At 35.3% G+C, this 12550-nt stretch overlaps 2 protein-coding genes across 3 annotated transcripts in view; one reads left to right on the top strand and one right to left on the bottom strand.

Annotated features, from left to right (window-relative positions):
- Positions 1 to 3623, bottom strand: part of itsn2b (intersectin 2b) — a 29346-nt gene extending 25723 nt beyond the window's left edge. The window contains exon 1 of one of the 2 annotated variants that reach the window (XM_087793623.1): positions 3421 to 3623. The gene's annotated coding sequence lies outside the window, so the exon portion shown is untranslated. The remainder of the gene's footprint in view (positions 1 to 3420) is intronic. The other variant, XM_087793624.1, reaches the window with a different exon arrangement.
- A 1148-nt stretch (positions 3624 to 4771) lies between these two features.
- Positions 4772 to 12343, top strand: gcfc2 (GC-rich sequence DNA-binding factor 2). Its single transcript, XM_087793787.1, has 18 exons — positions 4772 to 5148; positions 5481 to 5588; positions 5878 to 6138; positions 6297 to 6560; positions 6647 to 6747; positions 7398 to 7537; positions 7600 to 7783; positions 8346 to 8469; positions 8592 to 8634; positions 8732 to 8820; positions 9585 to 9784; positions 9868 to 10012; positions 10605 to 10726; positions 10791 to 10867; positions 11432 to 11498; positions 11575 to 11721; positions 11809 to 11945; positions 12018 to 12343. Exons 1-18 carry the CDS (start codon positions 4842 to 4844, stop codon positions 12145 to 12147), a joined length of 2646 nt encoding a protein of 881 aa, XP_087649913.1. The 5' UTR covers positions 4772 to 4841; the 3' UTR covers positions 12148 to 12343.
- Positions 12344 to 12550: the final 207 nt, after the last annotated feature.

The raw sequence follows: 12550 nt of genomic DNA, 5'->3' as shown, positions 1-12550 counted from the left end.
AGCTTTAAAAGCTGATTGAGCCTGGTACGTCCTTGTTTTTTTTCCACTAATTGCTGCCATTTCACCGGTTTTGTTGTTACTTTTGCAAGGAAGAAATTACCAATGTTGCCAACTAGTGGTCGGAGGACTAATTATACCAGACAAATGAATAAACACCGTGTATGTTTGAGTGTTAATTGTCAGATAAAACATTGACTGATTGTCTTTTTACAAACACTATTGAAATATAAACCATAACTTTGAATTAAAATAAAATGTTATTTCAAAAGGGATTTCAATATTTATACAGTGCTATTGTACCGATACAGTATCATTTATAAAAAATATTGTGATATATTATTATATGATGTTTTCTTACAACTTTGAGTGTAAGTTACAGTATGTGCTCGGGAACAGTGGCATGTACATATCGCCTCAGGCCAGTGTGAAAATTGTATTTTGAATGTTTGACTTTTACTTGGTAACTTGATATTTTGGCAACATTACTAGTGATGCCGGATGTTAGCGACGTTCATGAAAGTCCGTTGAGGAATTGTTCACTAATCAAAAATATGGTGGAAAAGTAAAAAAAAAAAACTAGCAAAAATTGACTTTCAAATTAAAAATGTTTAATGGGTTAAAGTTATGAGTCACATTATTTTTTCAACACAATCGCACATTTAACATGATATATTTCTTCCAATGACAATCACAGACTTCACTGGAGGATTTTTTGCAAATCTAATGCAAATCTAATGCAAATCTCCTGCGATCTGCTCTCAACACAAGTGGACTCTATGTCTGCAAAACACTTTGAATGACTTCAGCAGCATCGACTGTTCCATGACAATGAGTGACTCAGGGCGAGGACTGACCCTCCCAGCCAGAAGAGTGACACAATCCCAGCCTCAGAGGAGAGATTTATAACAGAAAAGTGTTGATCAACCATGACTGAAGGCTCTAATCTGTGCACAATAAAACGAAGAATACAGGCAAAAAAAAATCTGAACTTTGTATGGACATGACATCAAGATGACATGTCCTGACAGGTAACTTTAGGGTGTTCCGTCGCGCCAGAGCCTGATGAGAATGACATCAATCTCAGGCTACAATTTAATTCATGTCATTGAGGAGTTATGGATGTAATACAACCATTTATTTAACATGTTTATTGACAACAAGGTGACCCGTTTTCTAATGACATCATCAGAGGTCTCAGTCCGTATACACAGACAACACTGACACTGTTGGATAAATAAGAATCCAGTCACAGCGACTGCACAAGCCTTCATTCAAGTCTGGCTCTTTGCGACACACTTCCATTAATGACCATCTCTAGATATCCCGCATAGAGGAAAATCTCATAGATACGGATTAAGGTATTGTTCACTTAAAATGTATTTTCTACTCTTCCTCAAGGCAACTAAGGCTTGGGATTCTTTTCAGGTTAATCCACGTCTTTTTGGAGTTATACACATAAATGTATGTCTTTATGACGGTCCCTACCGGGGCACACTTTTCTTTGTCATGAAAGAAAGTCTGGGTAAGTCTTGCATACTGACACACATTGCCAGTGTCAGTGTGGATAAGATTTACCTTCATAGCCTAAGATCTTCCGCTACAAACAAGCTTTAAAAAGAGTTATTCCAATTTTTTTAGAACATTTATGTTGGTGCTACAATACAAAATGAACATTACAGACAAGCAGTATTGAGGTATCTAGATGTTTTTGCTATCTTTTTTTGGATGAAGAAAACTCTTATATGGGCAAATATTTGTGTCAGCAACTACATAAAAACTAATCTAAATATAACTCCAGCCTTTAGTCTTTGATGTAAAGTTGAGTAGAAATCGAGTGAAATTGGAATTTGCTGTGAATTATCACTTTAACTCTTTTGATCTTTACTTAAGATATTTATAATACCTATAAATCTCTTTAATTCGCTTTTATATCTTATCACTTCCCTATCCATCACCTTGAATAGTTTAAACACATGAAATGTGTCAGCTTATTTACAAAAGAAAACGTGTATACAACTTATGTAAGTAAGTAATTAATTTATATTTATAGCGCTTTTCCAGACCAGGGTCACAAACCGCTTCAACAATCAAAACAATACTCAATAAAATATATACTTACAATATCAAGATAACACTGAGAACAACACAGGAGTTCCAGAAAATCAAGTTAAAGCCTGCACAAATAAAAATGTCTTAAGAGGTTTCTTGAAGGGTGCTGTAAAATCTTTAATAACACGATTATCTAACGACAACGTTACTTATTTAAAGTCCTCCCTGGTCACATTAAGAAGATCTCATAGATCCCAGGAAAGGATTGAAAGTGGTCACGCTTCATGCTCTTGATACGATCCTCAGCAAATCTACCAGCCAGGTAAAATATGTGAGCAAAACTATATAATAAACAGTGTTCAGGAAAACACACTAGTAAAGAACTAGTAAATGCACTTTACTCACAACAAGAGATGGCAGAATCTGATGCATTCAGGCAAATCTAGGAGGATACGTATATTAAGTGATATAAAAAGCTGAGGTTAGTTCTGTGCATTGGCTAAAAACTAAACGACCTATAGTTCCTCAACAATTGACTCGGGCTGTCAAGCCGATAGAAAGAATGATCAAAATCTTTAGAAAAAAAATATTAAAAACTTGAAACTACAAAATATGATAATGGGCATGTTTTTCAAAAACAGTTCCTCAATATACTTCTTCCTTGAGGACAAGGAAATGATCACAAGATGAACAAAAAAAAAGGAGGGGGAAAGTGTAAAACAAACCAAAAAACATGTGTGGTATGTTGAAATTAATCATGAAAATAAATAAAAAATAGAATTTCTAATAGCTATCAAAGGGATTTCTACATGATCATACTTTTACTATGTGATGGCAGCAATAATACAGTCAAATGGCCCCTGTGGCCCCTGGTCTGCAGGTATATAATATAGAGTATACTTGGCGTTCACTGTTTGTGCAAACATTTATTCAAAGCATCAGCAAAAGAGTAAATAAAGTGAATTAATAACGACACTGACCTATAAACACCGAGGTTCTCTACAGCCGAATGCACAGTGTTTAGAGTCTTAGCCTCGATACACTGACAGAGTAACATTCCCTGAACACTTGTCACCTCAGACAACAACCTGCTCGACTAGTTCCAACTCAGAGGAATTCTGAAGTCTTGAGAAAGTTTTTTCTTTCTGTGTGATTTATATTTAATACTGAATATCCATCTTAGTTTAAGTTAAATCAAACATAGCCAGAGCTAAGAATACTTTTGTTTACCAGCGTCACAGAAGTTTGAAGTTACACCGTTTTAAACGACGAGCAGTTAAAACTCTAAACTGTTTATATAGTTTTAAAAGGCATTAGTTAGCAGCGGGACTAGCATTTGAACACAGGAGCCGTGCTGGGACACTTACGTACCTCCTTCACCGCAGGCGAGAGGAAAAACTTCCAAAGGCTCTCAAGTTATCATCCAACACTTGTGGACTTGTTTGTGAGCAAAAAATGACGACGTTTGCGGGTCGAGAGGACGCGCTGAGCGGTCATACGTGGAGCGAGTGTAGCTGCGGTGCTAGTTTAGAGACCTGTTGCTGACAGCTCAGTGTCACAGCAACAACATGGCTGCTGCTGCGAGGCTGCGGTGGGAGGAGAGACGCCGAGGCTGGATGATGGTGAGAGAGAGAGACGCTCGCTTTCATTTTTAACTGACTTTTTAAGTGCGTTAACAAACACAGACGTTATCGTCAAACTACAAATAAGTTTAAACCGGGACACTTAGACGTAAATCACCGACATTACTACTTCGAATAAATTAATATTATTTTAATTTACTTTGTTTATTTATTTGTTCATATTGGATATATATTTAATTGTTTTAGCAGTTCACAAGAAAACTGGATTAATAATAAATAAATAAAAACAAATAAATAAAATAATGAACGTAAACAAAAATACAAACTAGTACAAGAAAATATTAGTAAACGACAATAAACACAATCAAGGGTTTATGACGTGTATTTGTTATTCATTATAGATGTAATAATAATATTCAAATAGACTTTTTCTTAAATTAAATATTTTTCAACATTTTGCTTAACATTTCTTTGCCTATACTAACTAGAATTCATCTACACGTGGTCCTCATCTTGTAATACATTGTATCTGTGGCTTATCATCACACATTAACCAATCAAAAATATATACACAATATTGCTTTTATTAAAAGCTTTTTAAACATCACATTAGCTCCCTTTTCCCAAGATGCTGTGAGTCTGTCAGAGTGCCATACATTTTGGAAAATAAGTGGCAACAACAATTTTCTTTCTTTCCTGTTAAGGAAGAACAAGAAAATAAGTTTGAAATACTTAAAGTCGTTTAAAATATAGGATTGTAAGTAAAAGAGTGTGTGACTTTGGTTTTCAAAGTTTCATAATAACTCAAATAAAAGCATTTTTACAATATAACAATGATTCCAAGATGATATCCATGAAATTGAATCACTTAAAATTAGTTTAATAATGTTTTTTATATTTTTTAAGTTAGGATTAGTCGCTCTTTGATTCAATTATATAGTTTAAAGTGTTTATTATGTCATAATCACCAGATATTATGGCTGATTTATCGTGTACTAGTTTTACATGCTGTCAGGCAAATAGTAACCCCTTATTATGACTGGTACTACTTTCAATAATACCATTATAATTCATAGACATCTTTTTATACAAGAACTACATAACCCACAGTGCTTTTCGCTAGATTCACGTCACACTTTACGACAAATATATACGCTTTACGGCGCAGCGCTTAACTACGATTTACGTAAACTCAGTGGAGTCGTGACAATGTTCAAGAAAAGCACAAGAAGAAACTTTCGCCAAAGAAAAGATGACTCTAGTGAAGACGAGGATAAGAAGAAAGTTAACGGGGATGAAGACGATCCTGATCGGGAAGCAGTTCCGGTAAACAAGCCGCTCAAAGTGACAAGTGGCCGCGGGATCTCCTGTAGCTCCAAGCGCGAGGCACCGCAGACCTCGGATGGTCCAGAGGAAGAAGACAGAAACGACGGGGATGAGTCCGAGGAGAAGGACCATGACAGGGAAGAAGATATTAAAAAGAACACGGTGCTCAGTTTCTCCGATGACAAAGAAGGTAACATGTCTGCATCAACGTCATTTGTACGTTTAGTTTTTGTTTGCATCCCCTGAGTCAATCTAAATACGATTAATCTCAAGATTAAGTAGTTTAAGTTATAGAACTTTAAGTTAAATGAACACAACCAACGAATAGAATTGGACATTTTAGGATAATGGAACGTTGTCGATAAAAAAAAGTACTTCAACGTAGTTTATATTGAATGTGTTTTCTTTTCTTCCAGGTCGATGTCATATCTGGATTCAAATGTTAAAAGCTTATTGTGAAATATTGACTGTTGAAAAACGGCTGAAAGCAAATGTCAAACTGATGCTTGATTCTTGTTGTAGTTTCAGCCCAGGAACCAGAGTTCAAGTTAAGGAAGTCAAGTGATAAAGCAGTTGTGTTCCAAGTAAGAAAAAAGATAATCCCGCCTGTCAAGACTACAATAAAAACGGGTAAGTTCCTATATATCCCAATTTTAAATGATTACATAAATATTTATATTCGATGAACAAGTGGAAGGAAATTTGTATCATTTACTAACATTTATGATTGCATGCTTGACCATTGAGTATATCAGTGCCATCAGAATAATGAGTCAAACCTTACCATTACTCCTCATCCCTCTTAAGTAAAAGCCTCATATAAGAGGAACAAGCAAAGTACTGCATCTTAGTATATGTGTAATTACTTTCAGAATGTATTATCCTTCATTTTTAATCTTGTGTTCTGTATGACCTACAGGTTCTTCTGTTTTACCTCCAAACACCAGAGACAAGAACAAGGAATTTCCAAATGAAGTTCTCAGTAGTGCTGATGACGATCAAGACAGTGATGACAAAGACACTTCTGACAGTGATGACAACAACATTAAGAAGGAGGAGGACGACGATGACGATGATGATGATGACGACGACGATGACGACAAAGATGATCATAATAACAGAGGGAATGGTGGTGTTCACTCCCCTTACTCAAGCTCGAACTCCAGCTATTCGAAACCAGGTGTGCATCTGAAGCAACAAATCCACAATTCAAGTTGATGTTTCTATTTTTTGAGCCTCAAGCTTTTTGTTTTTATGTGCAATAATTCTAAAGTTCAATGACAATATTTATTTGTTTGTATGTCAATGTTTAATTTTGATCTGTGTTTTATTTTGCAGTCACTTTCCCCAGTGCCAAGCAAATAGAAGCAGCTAAAAAAAAACGTCGCAACATTCGGTCGCAAAAAGACTTCATCCCTGTATCCACTAGAAAAGACGACGACGACAGCTCGGCCACCAGCACGCCGAGTCGCTACAATCTGGAGGAGGCGGATGAACGCGTCGAGGATGACGACGACGATGGTGAACCTGACGACCATGAAAAGAGAATCGAGTTTGCTCCTCGAGCAAAGACGGTCAGGGAGAGGATTGCGGAGAAGCTTGGTATGATGTGAAAGATGAATGCTTTATATTTCTCGTAGCCCAACAATCGTAATGTGAACCCAATTTCATGCTTCTTTTTTTTCAAGGAGACAGTGATGAAAGTCTATCAGGAAGTGAACAGGACGAGCAGGAGCTTTGGGAGGAAATACAGATTGAAAAGGGGGTTAAAAGACGGCCTGGAGAACAGGTACGTTTATTAGTACCAACGGAATTTTGAATGGTTGAATTCAAATTCAACAGTTAAATTTGGAATTTTTTTATTAAAGAGTTTTTGTGCTTATGTGGGTGAATGTGTTAAATATTTTTTGTAATAATGTAATTGTAATTTTTGCAAAAGAAAATATTTGACATATCGTTTGTTATTCCAATTCCAATAATTAAAAATAATTGTTCTTAATTCAATATTGATTAATGATATTTATCCGTAGCCTTTTAAATTTCACATAGAAATCTTGCTATAATAGTGCCACCATACAATAGAGAATATTAAAGGCATCAATAAAATATTGAATTTTTGTCAAATCAATTTTAAATGACTGGACTTGGAATAACAATCTCTGTGAAGGGAAAAAAACAAACCATTTTTTTAGTTGAGAAAATGTTTATTTCAATTATTTAAAATAACCTATTCAACCTTTCAATATAAAAAATGTTTATTTCAATTATTCAGTAAACACAAATTCAACCTTTTAATATAGACACAATTTAATTCAATTATATAAGTACTTCCACATTTTTAATGGTGCTTTCCCTCTCCTAAATAAGCTGACGCTTTAAATCACAAGCAGCTCGATTGGATCATCAAGACGACAAATTCTGTTCTCTTTTTGTCCTCAGAGTCCATCTGGCAGCGAGTCCAGCTGGTACAGCAGTGGCAGCAGACAGGAGAGTCGACAGAGACGCAAGAAGAAGTCGCCGTTTCCAAAGACGCTTCCGTCAGTCACCATCCAGATGGTGAAACGAAGGATCTCTGGACAGTAGGTCTACTTGCTCCTAATCATGTGACATTATTGCTCGTTCTCATTGTGATTTTATCCAGACTGGACTCTCTGAAAGAAGTGCATCGAGCACGATTGGCTGAGCTGCGACGGATGGAAGGCGACGTTGAAAATGCAAGAGCGTCTGTAGAATGTCTGGAGGAAACATCCGCTGAGAAAACGCTGAGTTTTTACCGGAGAATGATCCTCTACACGGACAATTTAGTGGAGTGTCTCAGAGAGAAGGTGAGTTATCTATTATCTCTTACTTGATACTGTATGTTAGTGTTTCACCTACAGTTTGCTTTGAAGAAGGTAAAGATAGTGTAAAGTATGGAAGTGTATCAGTGCCATCAGAATATTAAGTGGTTAACAATAACCATTACTCACTTACTTACTTACTTAACATTTAAAATATTTTAAGTTTGAATTCTACCTTTGTTTTGTTTTTATCTAGCTTAAAATCATTTAATTCAATAATAAATGTATTGAAAGGTTGGATTTCTTTGTATATAATAAAAAAAATAATTTAGTTTGATATTCAAATAAATACCTTCAGAACATTTTCTAAATGTATACTTAAATGTGTTGCCTTTTAAATTCAATATAAGGGTTGTTATAATAGCAGGCTAGGAATTGAACAATTTTGAATTTAATTTATTTCTTCTCCAATTATTAAAAAATAAAACAACTGTAACCTTAATTTACAAATCATTGAATTAAATAATTTTTTCAACATTCTGATGACACTGACTCACTTCCAACAATCAAACAAGTTGAACTAAATTAATTTTAATCACGTTTGCAGATTGTTGAGATCAACGCCTTGGAGCTGGAGCTGCACGATCTTCTCTCTAGCCACACGGGGGCGCTGCAATCTCAGAGACAGCAGAAGATAAAGGAACAAGCTAAGAAAATACAACAGCTTACCTGTGAGTGATGGCCCTTGTTATAAGATGGAGACTTATTGAAATCAATACCAACACTGATAGTTTGAGAATTATTGTTTATTTGTGTATTATTTATCTGTATTTACTGGTAATTCCAATTGTAGATTCTACAGAGGACCCATCACTCACTACACCAGAGCAGCATGGGTGAGTTATTTTGTTGTATCATACCACAAATCTATTGCAGGTTGTGGCTAATATATTTATGCATTTTAAATACATTTAAAATAAACGTATGTTGCAGGGAGACAACTCAGGTGTCAGACATCACTGACATACCAGAAGACGCACGACTGACTCCAGAGGAGGAAGAACATGTGCAGAAGCAGACAGGTGAGCGTGGACTTTTCTTTGGTTCGTTTGTTTGTACATTATCATATGTTAACTTGTTTGTTGCAAGATTGCCAACAGTTGGCATGGCCTGCGTGCCTTTGAGTAGTGTTTTCCTTTTGTTGCACTTTTTGACTGTTGTGAGCCAGTATTTAGGTTGATCGTTGAAGGTGTTATTCCCATTTGTTGTGTTTTGTATTGGACTTTGTACTTTTATTTTGGGAATAGCATCCTTCTTCCTGAGTTGTTGTTCCTTAATGTTTTATCGGATTGTGAATTTACCTTGTTAAATGATTTATTTTCTTTAAAACCAATGTCATCAATGGTTATTTATGCTATTTATCTTTACCCTGAGGAGCTGGGGTCGTGACACTAGTATTGACGTTCTACAAGCTCAATTGTCTTAATCTTTTTTTTTTTTGACTTCTCAAGGGCTCACATGAACGAAGGTTCAATATTTTATTTTTAAATGGAGCTAATAAAAAAATTACATTGTATATAAATAAGAAAATGGTGCCAGTATTCTCAACACAGGATTTGTTTGTGGTGCTGACAGTAAAGAATAGTAAATTAGATAAATATAAATAAATTAAACTAAATACACTTTAAAAACTTGTACATTACAGTTGGTGTTTACAAATGTAGTAATTAAATACAATTCAATAAATAAATACAATTAAATCCACTGAGAAAAGCCCCAGGAATTCACGAGAATGAATATTCCAGTCATGTTCTCGGTGCTGACGTCTTCTCTGCTTTCTTTTCAGATGACATCCTGCTGAGAGCTCAGTCGGTGTTTTCCGACGTTCAGGAGGAGTTCTCTGATGTGAAAAAGATATTGTCTCGCTTCGAGGAGTGGAGGGGCTCTTTCTCCGAGTCGTATCATACTGCTTATATCTCGCTGTGTCTGCCCAAGCTGCTCAATCCCATCATCAGACATCAACTTCTGGGCTGGAACCCTCTGAAGGTGAGTGACCCGGGAAGGGACGACTTTCCGTGATTGCTCTGTGGCCGCCTGTCACTCATTTCCGCATGTTTTCTTTTTCTCAGGATACCTGCGGAGACTTCGAGAACCTTCCCTGGTTCCAAGCAGTGGAGACTTTCTGTCATGGACATGGACACGAGGAGCTGGAGAACATGGACCGGAAGATGCTGTCCACGACCATTGAGAAGATGCTTCTCCCAAAAATGACCAGTAAGTCATCAGTTAGAATATAAATAGATTTTGTTGTATTTAAGAGGGTTTTTTTCCCAATTTGAATGTTGTTGGTTTAGAACAGCATAGAATTATGAAAATATAGAAAGATTGGATTCAATAGTTGGATTCAATAATTAGTATGTTAGAAGTTTTTTTAATTTTATATATATATAATTTCAATTAAATATTTAAATATTTTCTTAATTAATTCAAAAATATTGATATTCTTGTTTCAATAATAATTAAACAAATTCTAAATTAAGTATTTTTAAATCTTAGCTTTTTTTAATTTGGAATAGAAATATTGGTATAAAGGTGGTGAAGTTTTTTTTTTTAATGCAATACAATAATTTTACAATCTAACATCATTTCAATTAACGAAAAAGAAAAATCAACAATATATATCGGTGCCATCAGAATATTGAAGGTTAAATTTAACATTTAAAATGTCTTTATGTATTTTTTAATTTTAACAGCTGTTTCAATAATGAAGACAAAGTGTAAAGTTTTGAGCTCTAATACTAAATATGTATTTTGACCCTCGGCCCTAATACAGTTGTTTTGGTTTTTTTTCTACTTTCAACTTCAGCCTTCGTTGACCTGGTCTGGGATCCACTGTCCCTGCAAGAGACTATTTGTCTGACAGGTCTTTGTCAGAGACTGAGGGAGGACTACTCTGTATTTGAAGGAGATCAGAGTAAACCAGTCAAGGTGGGGCATTAAAAAACAAATCATCTGTATTGTATTTTTGATTTTTTTTTTTTCCTTAATTTAGAGTTTCATTGAGAGTGTGACCAGTCGACTGACTGGGTTTGTAGATGACGACATCTTTATACCGCTGTACCCCAAAAAGCAAGTATCTAAACTCCTATGTTTTAATTTGTCCTGTTGTTTCAACATAGCTTTGGTTTCACTATTGTTCTTAAATGATTTAATACATTACATAGAACAAGGGCAGGATGTAACTTTGCTAGTATGTTGTAACTTGAAATGAAAATAAATCATAAAAAATCTTAACATAGCAATGAAGTGGTTATATTTGTTCAGTATATCTTACTGCCAGTGTTTTTTTCAAAATTTCTTCTAGCCAAGCATTTGTGCAACACATAACTACAACAAAACAATTATCGTTTAGCATATAGCATATCAATTAGCTTAGCATTACAATTAAGCTTTCATCTTGGAAAACTTATCTTTTTTTAGAGTTTGAATTTAATGTGAATAATGTGTTTTTATAATGGCTTGGAAATATTTTATTTGTATTTATCAAGAGACCACATCGACAATATAACTGTAAGTAAATTAAAATGGGGGAATTACTACTATCTGCACTGGTGATTACTATAGCCAGTTCAAATGATCTTACAAAACATGGATTGCACTTTATTTAATTAGTATTACTATTTTGAATCTTAGGGTCCTTGAAGATGCATCATCTTCTCAAAGGCACTTCCGAGACCAGCAGTTTTGGTCGGCGGTGAAGGTAAGACGGAAATATCTTCTTAATAACGGATGCATATTCTCAGTTTATCACGCTTCACTCGTGTATTTGTGTTCAGCTTCTAGGGAACATGGGCAGATGGGAAACGTTTCTTCCAGAGTCGGTGTTGAAGGAAGTCATGTTGAACAAGCTGCTGAGCAGATACCTGATGATCACCTTGTCCAGTCAGACTCTCTTGAACTGTGATCTTCCTGCATGTCAAAAGGTGACTTTTTAACTTGTTGTTCTAGTTTTAAATGCAATGAAAACCTCTTAAAATCACACAAAATCTAACTTGACTGTTTGTTCTTAGATTGCCGATAGTTTGCCAAAGTCTTGGTTCTCTGAAGTGAATGATGGTCTACCTCAGATCCAGTCTCTGAAAAACTATCTTGTTGAAAAGGTCCACGCTATTTGCAAACAGCAGCCCTCAAAAGACCCAAACACAAAGTATGATATTTAGGAACATAAAGTTGAAAAGAAACTGTTGTGATCTATAATACGCTTTGTTCTGGTCTCCAGGTCTGCTGTGCTCGAGGTGCTGAAGGTGCTCAGTAGAATAAGGTGCCACGACTCCATCTTGTCCTTGGCAGGGAAATATCGCTATGAAGATGTCGTCTATTCTCACCAGCTCCTGAACCAAGACACATGATGAATCCTGTACATCGTGAAAAAGCAACATTACTTTATTTCTTACTCCTTTTGATTTACTTTGTCACAACTGACGTCATCGAAGTTGTTTATAAAGAGTGTTGGTGTTTGACGGTGAAGGCTGTCACAAAATGAAAGTTGCTTCTTAAAAATATATTTTTGTATTTTATATTCGAATAAATAAAATGTGAATTCAAAGGTGAAACAAGGCTGATTGTGTCTCTATACCTCGTAGCATAGGTTCATAACAATGTGGTATTACCAATATTTTTGGATAATGTGCATTTTGTGAAATGGTTAATTCTCCTGCTAGACCAGCCTTCAGAAGTCATAAATCCAAACAAATTTTATTCGCATAAATCAATTTTCTTCTTTATTTTGATGCTCGGTTTCAACATAAGCAA

The sequence above is a fragment of the Callionymus lyra genome, chromosome 6, assembly GCF_982586985.1.
Source record: "Callionymus lyra chromosome 6, fCalLyr1.hap1.1, whole genome shotgun sequence".
In the NCBI taxonomy this organism is placed as follows: domain Eukaryota; kingdom Metazoa; phylum Chordata; class Actinopteri; order Syngnathiformes; family Callionymidae; genus Callionymus; species Callionymus lyra.
Note: the sequence above shows the minus strand (reverse complement) of the source record. Positions and strands in the feature narration are given on the sequence as shown.